The 15,199-nt window shown below is 43.4% G+C and overlaps 1 protein-coding gene across 1 annotated transcript; it reads right to left on the bottom strand.

Moving 5' to 3' along the window:
* Window positions 1-6,172: 6,172 nt before the first annotated feature.
* Window positions 6,173-13,773, bottom strand: LOC138652205 (sodium/potassium-transporting ATPase subunit alpha-2-like). Its single transcript, XM_069742974.1, has 5 exons — window positions 13,672-13,773; window positions 11,092-11,295; window positions 10,880-10,993; window positions 7,603-7,730; window positions 6,173-6,320 (listed from the first exon to the last, which is right to left on the bottom strand). Exons 1-5 carry the CDS (start codon window positions 13,771-13,773, stop codon window positions 6,173-6,175), a joined length of 696 nt encoding a protein of 231 aa, XP_069599075.1.
* Window positions 13,774-15,199: the final 1,426 nt, after the last annotated feature.

The raw sequence follows: 15,199 nt of genomic DNA, 5'->3' as shown, positions 1-15,199 counted from the left end.
GCCTTTGTTGGCCCAATTGTCCTTTGCCCTGTGTGGCTGATGTGTGTGGCTGCTCAAAATAGTGGCCTTGGTCGGATTGGCCATATGGGTATTGAGTTTGGGCCTCATGATGTTAAAAATAGGGCTGTGACTCTTACCCCCCACCCCAATATGGCCAAGTCGTTCAAACCCAGGTTGGGACTCCAGCACTGGATCTGGACAAGTGGCCATATTGGTAAGGTTGGTTGTAGGCTGGCATACGGCATGGTGCTGGCCTTGGTGGGTTTTGGGTGTGAAGGGGTTGAGGTGTAGGCACACGTGGAGGAGGTGCTTCAAATCCTGATTGTCCATGCACCTGTTGAGTTCGTTTAAGGCGCACGAGGTTATGTGGTGACAGCTGCCTTCTCTCAATTCTCCTCATAGGGGTCATTTGGGAAGGTGCATAAATCAATCAGGATTTGAATACACTCTCTCACACGTAGCCTCACCTCACGGGGATGGGGATGGAGGTACCGGGCTAGGCTGCGAGCAAAGGCCTCCTCACCATCATGGGCTGCCCTGGCCAAATAATTAAGGCCCCCTGCATTCACATTCCTCCTACTCTCTTGCAGCTCTCTCCTTCTGCGGCCTCTGCGTAAAGGCCCAGCAGCCTGTAGGGAGGACACCAGTAGGACAGTAGGGCTGCTGCTGTGTCCATGATCTTCCTGGCTTACGGGATCTGGTGCTGCTGTGGGTGGTGGTGCTGCTGCATCTTGGCCAGTTGTTGCTGGATCTTGGGATGCTGAAGGAGATGGTCCAGGAAGGATGGAGCTAGAAGAGGCCGAAGATGGGCCTGCCACCTCTTCTACACCAACCGGATCAATGACAACCTGAGTCTGACCCAGTCTCCCTCTGTGAGGTTGGACTGCATTCTGTTGTGAAATTATGAAAATTAATACCCCTAATTAAGAGACAATTGCTAACATATGTGCATTGTGTTGTGAGGTTTTTACTTACGGTCTTAGATCCATACTGGGATCCAAAAATGAAAGACTATCATAGTAGATGTACTTTCTCTTTTTTGAAGGAGCTGCTGACCCACTCCTGGCCCGCTGCTGCCTTTCCCTCCGACATTGGTCCCTGATGCTGCGCCATCGTCTCATAACATCTTCCACTGCAATGACAAAGAATCAAATATTCTATAAGGTCATTCTGCACATTGCTTAAAACAGTTGCCATTGATCATATCTCTACGAGGATACTAAAATGCCTTTTTAAAAAATGAAGTTCCTAAATCAAAAATGGCTAAAAAAAAGATACACAATAAAATGTTAACCCACAAGGATAGGGTCCACTCTCCTCTGTACCAGTCTGGCATTCAAAAAATATTAACGTACGCAACATCTATATCTCTGTACGTAACCCTCTTCTCATGTCCACCATTTTTTTTTTTTTTTTTTTTTTTCCTCAAAATTAAAATAATTAAAAATACCAGACTAAAATCTGCATCAAATCATGTAGGTAAAGCATTTTTCAAGGTTAATGTCGAAACATGAGTGTACTTACAAAGTTGTGTCTGCACCGCACGTGTGCGTTGTTCAAAATCTGGGAATAGGATCCCAGATGGTCCTCCAAGCTGCCTCTTTCCTGGCCCAGTTAGAATAGTTGGGATCCCGCTGGTCCCAGATTTCAGGCCTTTCTTGGACAAGGATGAGGAGCATATCCACATTAATTATTGATGCCATGCTGCTTATGACTCCGTGGAGGCGTGCGGCAGACTTCCGGGATGTCTGTCTGGCTTTTTCAGCTAATTAGTATGTCTGAGCTTACTAACTGAGGGCTTGACACATTTCCTGTCACCTGCTGTACTCTTGCGAATTTCTCGCAAGTCACACTGTTGGTCCGTGTGTAATCCGTATTTTTTTTTTCTCGCACCCATAGACTTTCATTGGCAACTTATTTGCGTAATATGCTGACAAACATAGTAACATAGTAACTAGTAACATAGTTAGTAAGGCCGAAAAAAGACATTTGTCCATCCAGTTCAGCCTATATTCCATCATAATAAATCCCCAGATCTACGTCCTTCTACAGAACCTAATAATTGTATGATACAATATTGTTCTGCTCCAGGAAGACATCCAGGCCTCTCTTGAACCCCTCGACTGAGTTCGCCATCACCACATCCTCAGGCAAGCAATTCCAGATTCTCACTGCCCTAACAGTAAAGAATCCTCTTCTATGTTGGTGGAAAAACCTTCTCTCCTCCAGACGCAAAGAATGCCCCCTTGTGCCCGTCACCTTCCTTGGTATAAACAGATCTTCAGCGAGATATTTGTATTGTCCCCTTATATACTTATACATGGTTATTAGATCGCCCCTCAGTCGTCTTTTTTCTAGACTAAATAATCCTAATTTCGCTAATCTATCTTGGTATTGTAGTTCTCCCATCCCCTTTATTAGTTTTGTTGCCCTCCTTTGTACTCTCTCTAGTTCCATTATATCCTTCCTGAGCACCGGTGCCCAAAACTGGACACAGTAGTCCATGTGCGGTCTAACTAGGGATTTGTACAGAGGCAGTATAATGCTCTCATCATGTGTATCCAGACCTCTTTTAATGCACCCCATGATCCTGTTTGCCTTGGCAGCTGCTGCCTTGCACTGGCTGCTCCAGGTAAGTTTATCATTAACTAGGATCCCCAAGTCCTTCTCCCTGTCAGATTTACCCAGTGGTTTCCCGTTCAGTGTGTAATGGTGATATTGATTCCTTCTTCCCATGTGTATAACCTTACATTTATCATTGTTAAACCTCATCTGCCACCTTTCAGCCCAAGTTTCCAACTTATCCAGATCCATCTGTAGCAGAATACTATCTTCTCTTGTATTAACTGCTTTACATAGTTTTGTATCATCTGCAAATATCGATATTTTACTGTGTAAACCTTCTACCAGATCATTAATGAATATGTTGAAGAGAACAGGTCCCAATACTGACCCCTGCGGTACCCCACTGGTCACAGCGACCCAGTTAGAGACTATACCATTTATAACCACCCTCTGCTTTCTATCACTAAGCCAGTTACTAACCCATTTACACACATTTTCCCCCAGACCAAGCATTCTCATTTTGTGTACCAACCTCTTGTGCGGCACGGTATCAAACGCTTTGGAAAAATCGAGATATACCACGTCCGATGACTCACCGTGGTCCAGCCTATAGCTTACCTCTTCATAAAAACTGATTAGATTGGTTTGACAGGAGCGATTTCTCATAAACCCATGCTGATATGGAGTTAAACAGTTATTCTCATTGAGATAATCCAGAATAACATCCCTCAGAAACCCTTCAAATATTTTACCAACAATAGAGGTTAGACTTACTGGCCTATAATTTCCAGGTTCACTTTTAGAGCCCTTTTTGAATATTGGCACCACATTTGCTATGCGCCAGTCCTGCGGAACAGACCCTGTCGCTATAGAGTCCCTAAAAATAAGAAATAATGGTTTATCTATTACATTACTTCGTTCTCTTAGTACTCGTGGGTGTATGCCATCCGGACCCGGAGATTTATCTATTTTAATCTTATTTAGCCGGTTTCGCACCTCTTCTTGGGTTAGATTGGTGACCCTTAATATAGGGTTTTCATTGTTTTTTTGGGATTTCACCTAGCATTTCATTTTCCACCGTGAATACCATGGAGAAGGTATTTAATATGTTAGCTTTTTCCTCGTCATCTACAACCATTCTTTCCTCACTATTTTTTAAGGGGCCTACATTTTCAGTTTTTATTCTTTTACTATTTATATAGTTGAACAGTTTGGGATTAGTTTTACTCTCCTTAGCAATGTGCTTCTATTTCCTTTTTGGCAGCTTTAATTAGTTTTTTAGATAAAGTATTTTTTTCCCCTATAGTTTTTTAGAGCTTCAGTGGTGCCATCCTGCTTTAGTAGTGCAAATGCTTTCTTTTTACTGTTAATTGCCTGTCTTACTTCTTTGTTTAGCCACATTGGGTTTTTCCTATTTCTAGTCCTTTTATTCCCACAAGGTATAAACCACTTACACTGCCTATTTAGGATGTTCTTAAACATTTCCCATTTATTATCTGTATTCTCATTTCTGAGGATATTGTCCCAGCCTACCAGATTAAGGGCATCTCTAAGCTGTTCAAACTTTGCCTTCCTAAAGTTCAGTGTTTTTGTGACTCCCTGACAAGTCCCCCTAGTGAAAGACAGGTGAAACTGCACAATATTGTGGTCGCTATTTCCTAGATGCCCAACCACCTGCAGATTTGTTATTCTGTCAGGTCTATTAGATAGTATTAGGTCTAAAAGTGCTGCTCCTCTGGTTGGATTCTGCACCAATTGTGAAAGATAATTTTTCTTGGTTATTAGCAGAAACCTGTTGCCTTTATGGGTTTCACAGGTTTCTGTTTCCCAGTTAATATCCGGGTAGTTAAAGTCCCCCATAACCAGGACCTCATTATGGGTTGCAGCTTCATCTATCTGCTTTAGAAGTGACTTTCCATGGTTTCTGTTATATTTGGGGGTTTGTAACAGACCCCAATGAGAATTTTGTTACCATTTTTCCCTCCATGAATTTCGACCCATATGGACTCTACATCCTCATTTCGTTCGCTAATATCCTCCCTTAAAGTGGACTTTAGACAAGACTTTACATAGAGACAAACCCCTCCTCCTCTCCAATTTTTACGATCCTTTCTAAACAGACTGTAACCCCGTAAGTTAACTGCCCAGTCATAGCTTTCATCTAACCATGTCTCAGTTATTCCCACTATGTCAAAGTTACCTGTAGATATTTCTGCTTCTAGTTCTTCCATCTTGTTTGTTAGGCTTCTGGCGTTTGCGAGCATGCAGTTTAGAGGATTTTGTTTTGTTCCAATCTCCTCGCTGTGGATTGTTTTAGAAATGTTCTTACCTCCCTTCTGAGTATGTTTTCCTGGGTCTTCTTTGTTCGAGTCTAATGTTTTTCTTCCCGTCCCCTCTTCTTCTAGTTTAACGCCCTCCTGATGAGTGTAGCGAGTCTCCTGGCGAATGTGTGTTTCCCAGGTTTGTTGAGGTGTAGTCCATCTCTGGCGAGGAGTCCATCGTACCAGTAATTCACACTGTGGTCCAGGAATCCGAGTCCTTGTTGTCTGCACCATCGTCTTAGTCAGTTGTTTGCATCAAGGATCCTGTTCCATCTCCTGGTGCCATGCCCGTCTACTGGAAGGATAGAAGAAACTACCTGTGCATCCAGTTCCTTTACTTTCTTCCCCAACTCTTCAAAGTCTTTGCAGATTGTCGGTAGGTCCTTCCTTGCCGTGTCATTGGTGCCAACATGTATCAGAAGAAATGGGTGGACGTCCTTGGAGCTGAAGAGCTTTGGTATCCTATCGGTCACATCCTTGATCATCGCACCTGGAAGGCAGCATACTTCTCTTGCAGTTATGTCCGGTCTGCAGATGGCTGCTTCTGTGCCTCTCAGTAGTGAGTCTCCCACCACCACCACTCTTCGTTGCTTCTTGGCTGTACTTTTTGCTGTCACATGTTGCTGTGTGCCCTTTTCTTTTTTGCTTGCTGGTATTGCTTCATCCTTAGGTGTGCCATCTTCATCCTCTACAAAGATTTGATATCGGTTCTTCAGTTGTGTGGTTGGTGGTTTCTCCATGGTCTTCTTGCTTCTTTTGGTCACGTGCTTCCACTCATTTGCTTTTGGAGGTTCTGACACTTTTTTCACCTTCTGTGACCAGTAGAGATGCTTCTGTTCTGTCTAGAAAGTCTTCATTTTCTTTGAGTTTCAAAGTTGCTATTCTTTCTTCCAGACCCCGCACCTTTTCTTCTAAAAGGGCCACTAGTCTACACTTCTGACAGGTGAAATTTGATTTTTCTTCTGGTCGATCTGTGAACATGTAGCACATGCTGCAGCTCACCATGTAGGTTGTCACATCTGCCATGTTGCTGCGATTGTCTATGGCCGTACAAGACCGTAAAATACACCAGATCGGAGCTGGGCCATAGACAATCATTGTACCATGTGCAATCTGTATTTTCTGCACCTCTCATACGTCCGTAAAACTCGCTAGTGTGACCCCGGCCTTGCACCATCCCCAGTCACTGCCACAATGTTACCTTGAATATAATAGATATAATACATTCTGGATACACACAAACTTTAGCATCAATTATTTTCTTTAAAAAGCTCAGATGTAACTTGTCAATCTGACATCCTTCGACAATGAAGTTTTTGTTGCGGTGAGGTCCGTTCAAGCGCCATTTCTTTGTGATATCTCAAGATGTCACCAAGTTCATCAGAACTCAAGTCATGGAGTTCACCTCCAGTCACCACAATTGTACAAGCATCTCTGTAATTAAAATAAACCAGTCAATGTGCTAAGAAAAGGGGCTTCAAAGGCTTACATAGATTTTCCGTAAACACATTTGTATGTGGTTTGTGTTTTTCGATGCTAAACAATCCCTCCCAGATGCTTGGGAAGTGGAAAAATCCACAGTGGACTGACTTAGGAGTAAAGGTACCGTTACAGTAAACGACTTGCCAACGATCACGACCAGCGATACGACCTGGCCGTGATTGTTGGTAAGTCGTTGTGTGGTCGCTAGGGAGCTGTCACACAGACAGCTCTCTCCAGCGACCAACGATCAGGGGAACGACTTCGGCATCGTTAAAACTGTCTTCAACGATGCCAAAGTCCCCCTGCAGCACCCAGGTAACCAGGGTAAACATCGGGTTACTAAGTGCAGGGCCACACTTAGTAACCCGATATTTACCCCCTGGTTACCATTGTAAAAGTATAAAAAAAAAACAAAAAAAACTACATACTCACATTCCGATGTCTGTCACGTCCCCCACCGTCAGCTTCCCGCACTGACTGTCAGCACCGGCCGCAAAGCAGAGCACAGCGGAGACTCTGCTTTACGGCTGGCGCTGACGGCGGGGGACGTGACAGACATCGGAATGTGAGTATATAGTTTTTTTTTTTACTTTTACAATGGTAACCAGGGTAAATATCGGGTTACTAAGCGCGGCCCTGCACTTAGTAACCCGATACTTACCCTGGTTACAAGTGAACACATCGCTGGATCGGCGTCACACACGCCGATCCAGAGATGACAGCGGGTGATCAGCAACCAAAAATAAGTCCTGATCATTCACCAACGATCTCCCAGCAGGGGCCTGGTCTTGGTCGCTGTCACACATAACGAGATCGTTAGCGGGATCATTGCTACGTCACAAAGTGTGACGTTGCAACGATATCGTTAACGAAATCGTTGTGTGAAGGTACCTTAACTCTTTCAGTAGGGATTCCTAGCCTTTACCAAATGCAAATCATCTTATGTGCCTCTACTTTGTACATGAAGTTAAGTGTATGAACTAGAGAAAATTCAAATCATGATTTTCAGCTCGCCTTCCAAGCAGGTTATAGAAAAGAAGCCCATATTTCTGGTCTCTAGAGGGCTACCATCAGGACACTCCATGCTACGAGGTTGTGCTTCTGATTCACCAGTGAGGGATGAGTTGTCAACATAAACATGAAAAGTTACAGGTTATTCTCATGACGTAATGGTTTCTAAGATTTCATCACCTTAGTATGATTTTGAATGCAAAATTGTCTAATCTTTTCTCACCTTGCAACCATGACTCTAAAGTATACGTAGATCAGCCTGGATTTTATCACCTCCTTTAATAAAATGTCCCCAGTTACAATGTTCTCTATCATCTCGATACATTTACCATCTTTAAGAACCAAGGCTTGCTAATTAAGAAAAAGGTATTACAAACAAATCCCCAACTATCATTCTACAAATTCACAGTAAGGCTGGTGTCACACTAGGCATAGGGAAATATGGTATGCATTATACAGGCGTAATACGCAGAAATGTTCCCAAAACAGTGATCCGTATGGCATCCGTACAGCGATATTTTCTCGCCAGCTTGCAAAACTGACATATAATAGATCCATGGGCTCAAATATTCATGAAAACATATATAGTATATGTCATACTGCGCTAGATGGCAAAAGCCGGCAATTGAATTACCGGCTTTTAAGCTATCTCCTTCTGAAACCCATCAGGATATGAGACATGGTTTACATACAGTAAACCATTTCATATCCCTTATTTTTTTACATATTCCTCATTAGTAATGTTACAAGTGGGGGTGTGTGTAAAATTTGGGGGCTCTAGCTGTTAAAATAAAGGGTTAAATCACGGAAAAATCTGGCGTGGGCTCCTGACCAATTTTCTCTGCCAGAGTTGGAAAGCCAGTGACTGAGGGCAGATATTAATAGCCTAGAGAGGGACCATGGTTATAGGACCTCCCCCAGAGGCTAAAAACATCTGCTCCAGCCACCCCAGAAAAGGCACATCTGTAATATGTGCCTATTCTGGCACTTAGCCTCTCTTCCCACTCCTGAGTAGTGGTGGGATATGGGGTAATGAAGGGTTAATGCCACATTGCTATTGTAAGGTGACATTAAGCCTGGTTATTTATGGAGGTGTCAGTAAAACGCCTATCCATTAATCCAATAGTAGCAAATGGTTAATAAAACACATTAGGAAAAAAGTATTTTATTGAAATAAAAACACAGGGTGTTGTAATAGTTTATTATACTCTCAATCCAAATGTCAACCCTCATTCTGTAAAAAATGAGATTTAAAAAAAATATATTCCGTACCTTTTCGCCGTTCAGTCTTGTCCCATGCTGTAAATCCATCTGAAGAGGTTAAAAAATTTTACAAGCAGGAGCCTGCTAATGCAGCCACCCCTGCCTGTAAAAACTAGGAAATGAATGGAAAGCAGGGGAACGTAGCTACCTAGACTTGCAGTGCTGCACCCCTTGCTGGCACAACCTCATATGAACTCTAGCGTGGGAATTTTTCTGAATATTTTCTCATGCTCGAGTTCATCTGAGATTGTGCCAGCAGGGGGTGCAGCACCGCAAGTCTAGGTAGCTATGTTCCCCTTCTTACCATTGATTCCCCAGTTTTAACAGGTAGGGGTGGCTGCATTAGCAGGCTCCTGCTTCTAAAATATTTAACCCCTTCAGATGGATTTACAGCGTGGGACATGACTGTATGGCGGACAGGCATTGAATATTTATTTATTTTTTTTTACAGAACGAGGGGCGTCATTTGGATTGAGTATAATAAACTATTACAACACCCTGTGTCTTTAAAAAAAATATATATTTTATTGGGGTGTGTGTGTTGTGAATTCTGTTGTCGAGCTCCCTCCTGTGGTCATGAATGGTACTTCGGTGAGTTCAGTCCGTGGGCTCCCTCTGGTGGCTGTGAGTGGAGCTGCTGCTTCTGAGGTTCCTTACGATTTTGTCTTGCTAGCTGGAAGCTCTGGGATGCAGGGTGGCACCCCCGCACCGTGAGTCGGTGCGGAGGACCCTTTTGCACACTCTGCGTGGTCTTTTGTAGGTTTTTGTACTGACCGCAAAGATTCCATTCCTATCCTGTCTATTTAGTAAGTCATGCCTCTCTTTGCTGAAACCTATCTACCTATTAGGATTATTTAGTCTAGAAAAAAGACGACTGAGGGGCGATCTAATAACCATGTATAAGTATATAAGGGGACAATACAAATATCTCGCTGAGGATCTGTTTATACCAAGGAAGGTGACGGGCACAAGGGGGCATTCTTTGCGTCTGGAGGAGAGAAGGTTTTTCCACCAACATAGAAGAGGATTCTTTACTGTTAGGGCAGTGAGAATCTGGAATTGCTTGCCTGAGGAGGTGGTGATGGCGAACTCAGTCGAGGGGTTCAAGAGAGGCCTGGATGTCTTCCTGGAGCAGAACAATATTGTATCATACAATTATTAGGTTCTGTAGAAGGACGTAGATCTGGGTATTTATTATGATGGAATATAGGCTGAACTGGATGGACAAATGTCTTTTTTCGGCCTTACTAACTATGTTACTATGTTACTATCTCATTTCTGCGTTTGTGACTTTCATCTTTACTCAGTCATTACATGTGGGGGGCTGCCTATTCCTTTGGGGAATTTCTCTGAGGCAAGGTAGGCTTTATTTTCTTCTTTAGGGCTAGCTAGCTCTTAGGCTGTGACGAGGCGCATAGGGAGCGTCAGGAGCGCTCCACGGCTATTTCTAGTGTGTGCGATAGGATTAGGGCTTGCGGTCGGCAGAGCTCTCACATCCCAGAGCTCGTCCTGTATGAGTTTAACTATCAGGTCGGGTGCTCCTAACCACCAGGTCATAAGTGTGTGCTTTATTAACCATTTACTACTACTGGATTAATAATGGATAGGTGTCTTATTGACACCTCTCCATTATTAACCAGGCTTAATGTCACTTTACAATAGCAAGGTGGCATTAACCCTTTATTACCCCATCTCCCACCACTACAGGGGAGTGGGAAGAGAGGCTAAGTGCCAGAATAGGCGCATATTACAGATGTGTCTTTTCTGGGGTGGCTGGGGGCAGACGTTTTTAGCCAGGGGGTCCTATAACCATGGTCCCTCTCTAGGCTATTAATATCTGCCCTCAGTCACTGGCTTTCCCACTCTGGCGGAGAAAATTGCACGGGAGCCCACGCCAATTTTTCCTTGATTTAATTTTAACATCTAGAGCCCCCAAATTTTAAACACACTTGTAACATTATTGAGGAATATGTAAAAAAATAAGGTATATGAGATGGTTTACTGTATGTAAACCATGTCTCACATCTTGTCGGGTTTGAGAAGGAGATGGCAAAAGCCGGCAACTGAATTACCGGCTCTTCTGCTATCTAGCACTGTATGAAATATAAATGTGTGCGTATTATACGCCAGAAAGAAGCTGCCTCATAGAGAATCATTGGTCCCTGTGCAATGCGTAGTTTTTGCGCATCTCATACATCCGTAAAACTCTCGTGTGATGCCGGCCTAACACTTCTTACCTGAGGCACCATGTTCTTAAAGCCAGCCATAATGTTGGTACTTTTAGCTTCTTGGTAACATACAAAGAGGGCCGTCATCCCAGCCACTGCGATCAGGATAATTGCCAACCAGAGCTAAAGATGTGGAAGAATTAGAAGTCAAAATACGTACCTGATAGAACCACAGCATTCAGAATACTCTACCTAAGATCAAAATCTACTGGTTTTCTTACATTGTCTTTAGAAACCGTAGGGTCATGGGCAGCTTGAAGGCCATATGCAAGAAAGCACAGTGCAAATGAAATCCAGAAGACAATGGCGAATCCTCCGCCCATTAGCGAAACCAACTTAACAATTTCAGAGGTTCCTTTTGGCGGTGAGAGCTTGTTAGGTCCATCTCGGGCTAAAATTTCCTGAGCAGCTGCTGTGCTCAAACCCTTGAGAAAAACATAATTGATTAAAATATTGTACACCCTTTTTATACTTTAGTGTACTGAGTAAGATTGATACATGAGATCATCAAATAAGCTTTCACCAAGGTGTTAGAGGGTATGTCCACTCTGCCCAATCTCCCGGAATACCCCCCCTGATCCGTGGCAGAGCAAGGCAGCACATATCCAATTCATCTGCAGCGCCACCACAGGTGAAATGAAGTATAACACAGCTTCTGATTAAATAAATAGGCTGTCCATGTAATAATGGATATGAAATGAAACAAAGTCCAGCTCACCATATTCGACATCCTGTGGAACTCGGGAGCACGGAACCGCTGTCAGGGCGTAGAAGAACCAAGGAAATGATGAGGAATCAAGCTCAACGAGGTAGTGAAAAAAACCTTCCTTTATTCACTTCAAATCATATTCAGTGGAGGATAAAACATCAGCAACATGGATAAAAATGCGATATCAATGCGTTTCTGGTGAACAAGCACCCTTAATCATGATTTACCAGATCTTCCAGAGTGAAGGGCAGGCTTTGTATCTACTCCATTAGCTCCAATTACTAGCTAAGTCTAGGATGATGGAGCGCTTTCTTCTAACTCAGAATGACCTCAAAATAGCTTTTGGAAATTGGTTTTCTAAATGAAGAAACCGCCTTTAAAACTGATCTGTCTAATATCTACTGAGTATTTCCTTTTGTAGTTCGATGCTAAGCTTGTGTTCTGTCTAGAAAAGATATGGTCATTACCAAACTTCCCAATATCTATATTTTATTCTCAGTTTTGATTCTCCATCACTTACAATCTCTAGCTCCTTTTTTCAAGTTTTCTACTTTCTTGGCATTCTTCTTTCCTCTGAAGCCTGACAATATGTTCTTGTTTTTTCTGTTTTTTCATTCATGGGGATGGAGTAAATGTCAGGTGGCTCCTGTAGAAGGAAAAGGGACACAGAATGGAAAAGTCTGGATATTACACTTATGAAGTACTGTTACTCCTGTATATGTAATAGATTAGTTTTTGGCTAATATTTGGTTTTTAGTTATTAACGAGGTAAAGAGTAGCATGAAATGGCGGTCTTAATGCAAAACTCTCTTTATTTGGAGTCAGTAAAGGTGATTTAAATTCCTTTTTATAGGATGAACATATGCAGCAAGAACATTTGCCACACGGTGTAAAGCCTAACCTAGTTGGTAAAAACTGTACTTTTGTTGGTATAACTGCTTTCGCTGTGTGTGCTTCTGGGCTTTTTATACACATCTGAGAAGTTTGTAGCAATTTCCCTGTTATCTCCCTGAAGGATAGGCTGTTTGCAATGATACTGGTAAATAGGTTATTTATATGTTTGAGGCTCAGTAGAATGGGGTTGAGTTCTTGTTGTGTATTAAGGCCCCGTCTCGCAACAGCGATCTCTCTATGTGTGACACGTAGCAGCGATCAGGCCCCTTCTGTGAGATCGCTGGTCGTGTCGGAATGGCCTGGACCATTTTTTGATCGTTGAGGTCCCGCTGGGGAACACACATCGCTTTGTTTGACACCTTACCAATGACCTCATTGATGACTCAGACACTGACACATAGGCGTGCATTTGCGTTGCCTTTTCCGCGCCCATTCTGTTCCGATTGGTGGTTGCTACTGTGTTCTGATTGGTTTGCGGCCATGCCTATGAGGCGACACAATAGCCCTTCCGTCCTTTGTTCCTGAGCGCGTGGTGGATTGCAGAACGTTGTAGAGTTCTCCGGCCTGCGACTCCTCTTCCATTTCGATAATCTGTTCTTCAAGGATTCTTCTGACAACTATACATTGTGCACGGTAGGTATTGTTTGGGGTCGCAAGTGCGTTTTCATTGTCCCCTAAATTTTTTTTTATAGGGCACCTAAAAATAATTTCCTGCTATCATTGCTGTGGAGGGATGGAGTGAGGGCTTGTCTGCTATCTGTGTACATATACTTTTACACGGGCTGCTATTTTAGGGGGTCTTGTACTTGCACACCCATACAGCATGTTTTCTGTCATGCATGGTAACGGAATTGAGGTTTTTTTTTTTATTTTTTTTTTATTAACTTTCTCATCTTTTTCTTTTGTGTTTCAGTGTGCAGCATCATGAACAATGCGCAGTGTGCTGTTGTGTTTGCTGCATTGCTGGTTGAGGAAGCTCGGCGGCAAGATGAGGCCCGGATGCAAGAGGCGTTCCAAACGAAAGCGTCGCATGTGGACCAGAGAATGGCTGCAGAAGAGGTCTGATTTGTCCCACATGCAACTTATAAGAGCTTCAGGATAAGAATCCTCATGATTTCCACAACTATCTGCGGATGTCTGAGGAATCCTTCAAACATTTACTGGAAAGAATTACTCCACTGATTCAACGGAAGGATACAGTGATGCGTGCTGCCATCCCGGCTGATGAAAGATTGGCAGTCACGCTGCGATTCCTGGCCACCGGGCGCTCGCTGCAAGACTTGCATTTTTCTTCAGCCATTTCAAGGACCCTGCTCAGCATTCTAATTCCAGAGACATGTAATGCGATTTTCCACAGTCTACGTAGCTACATGCAGTTTCCCAACACGGAGGAGGAATGGAAAAAGATTGCCTCCGATTTTGAGCAGCTTTGGCAGTTCCCAAACTGTGGTGGGGCTTTGGACGGGAAACATGTCCGGATCAGTCAACCACCGAACAGCGGATCCTACTTCTTTAATTATAAGGGCTATTTCAGCATCATCCTGATGGCCCTTGTTAACGCGAATTATGAATTTATAAATGTAGATGTTGGCATGAACGGAAGGGTTTCCGATGGTGGTGTTTTAGAGCACACACTCTTTGGAGAGCGTTTGAACAACTGTGAACTTCACTTGCCTCCCAACTCTGAGACTAGAGGCAACCTTAATTTTGTTTTTGTCGGTGATGAGGCCTTCCCGCTTCATTCCAATCTTATCAAACCGTTACCCCAAAACAGTCTAACAGAGGAAAGAAGAATTTTTAATTACAGTTTATCAAGGGCACGTCTGGTTGTAGAAAATGAATTCGGTATCATGGCCAATCGCTTCAGAGTTTTCCACACGCCTATTAACATGAAGCTTGAATCGATAGACTCCATTGTTTTGGCTTGTTGCGTGCTTCACAACTTCCTTCGCCGTCGCGATGCTTTGGCGTACAGTCCACCTGGCTTCATGGACTCTGTGGGCCTAGTAAATGGGGAAGTGCAGCTCGGTGAATGGCGCGCAAATGATCCCGCAATTGCAGGCCTTCAACCATTGTTACCTGGCAGAAATACCCACGATGCGAAGACCTGCCGAGACAACTACTGCCAATATTTTAACGGTCCTGGTGCTGTTACTTGGCAGCATCAGAACTTATAGTGGGCTACTACTGACACTTATACACTGTTTTACTTATTGTACTGATTTGTCTAAAACTGTGTGTTTTACTTTGAAAAAGCTTTGTATCTCATTCTTTCAGTAGTAAGGGCCCGTATATACACATACGTGTATTCCTATGTATACAGATACATCCATATACATCAACATTGAAATCTACACAGATACCTACATACACACATACATACTCACAGACATACAAATATAAATACCTATCTAAACATTAATACATATCCATACATTAAACCACCAACACTCCAGTCTTCCAGTGCAACCGGAGACGCTGTATTGATAATGCGTAACATTCAGAACGCAGTAGCGTCTTTACTGTGACCTGGAGATTACAATACAGGCCGTTTCCTTCGCGAACGCAGTAGCGTCCTCTAATAACCGCGGTGACGTTGATGCGTCGTGGGCGTGGTTTACGGCGCTGACGCGTTGTGGGCGGGTTAAAGGACAGTGCTGCGGCCTTGCTTTTAACTAGTGGCGGCAAAATGGCGGCCAGGCGTCGTGCAACGCCTTGGGGTGACG

Source organism: Ranitomeya imitator, chromosome 10, assembly GCF_032444005.1.
Source record: "Ranitomeya imitator isolate aRanImi1 chromosome 10, aRanImi1.pri, whole genome shotgun sequence".
Taxonomy (NCBI): Eukaryota; Metazoa; Chordata; class Amphibia; order Anura; family Dendrobatidae; genus Ranitomeya; species Ranitomeya imitator.
This window is presented reverse-complemented; position numbering and strand designations above follow the sequence as displayed.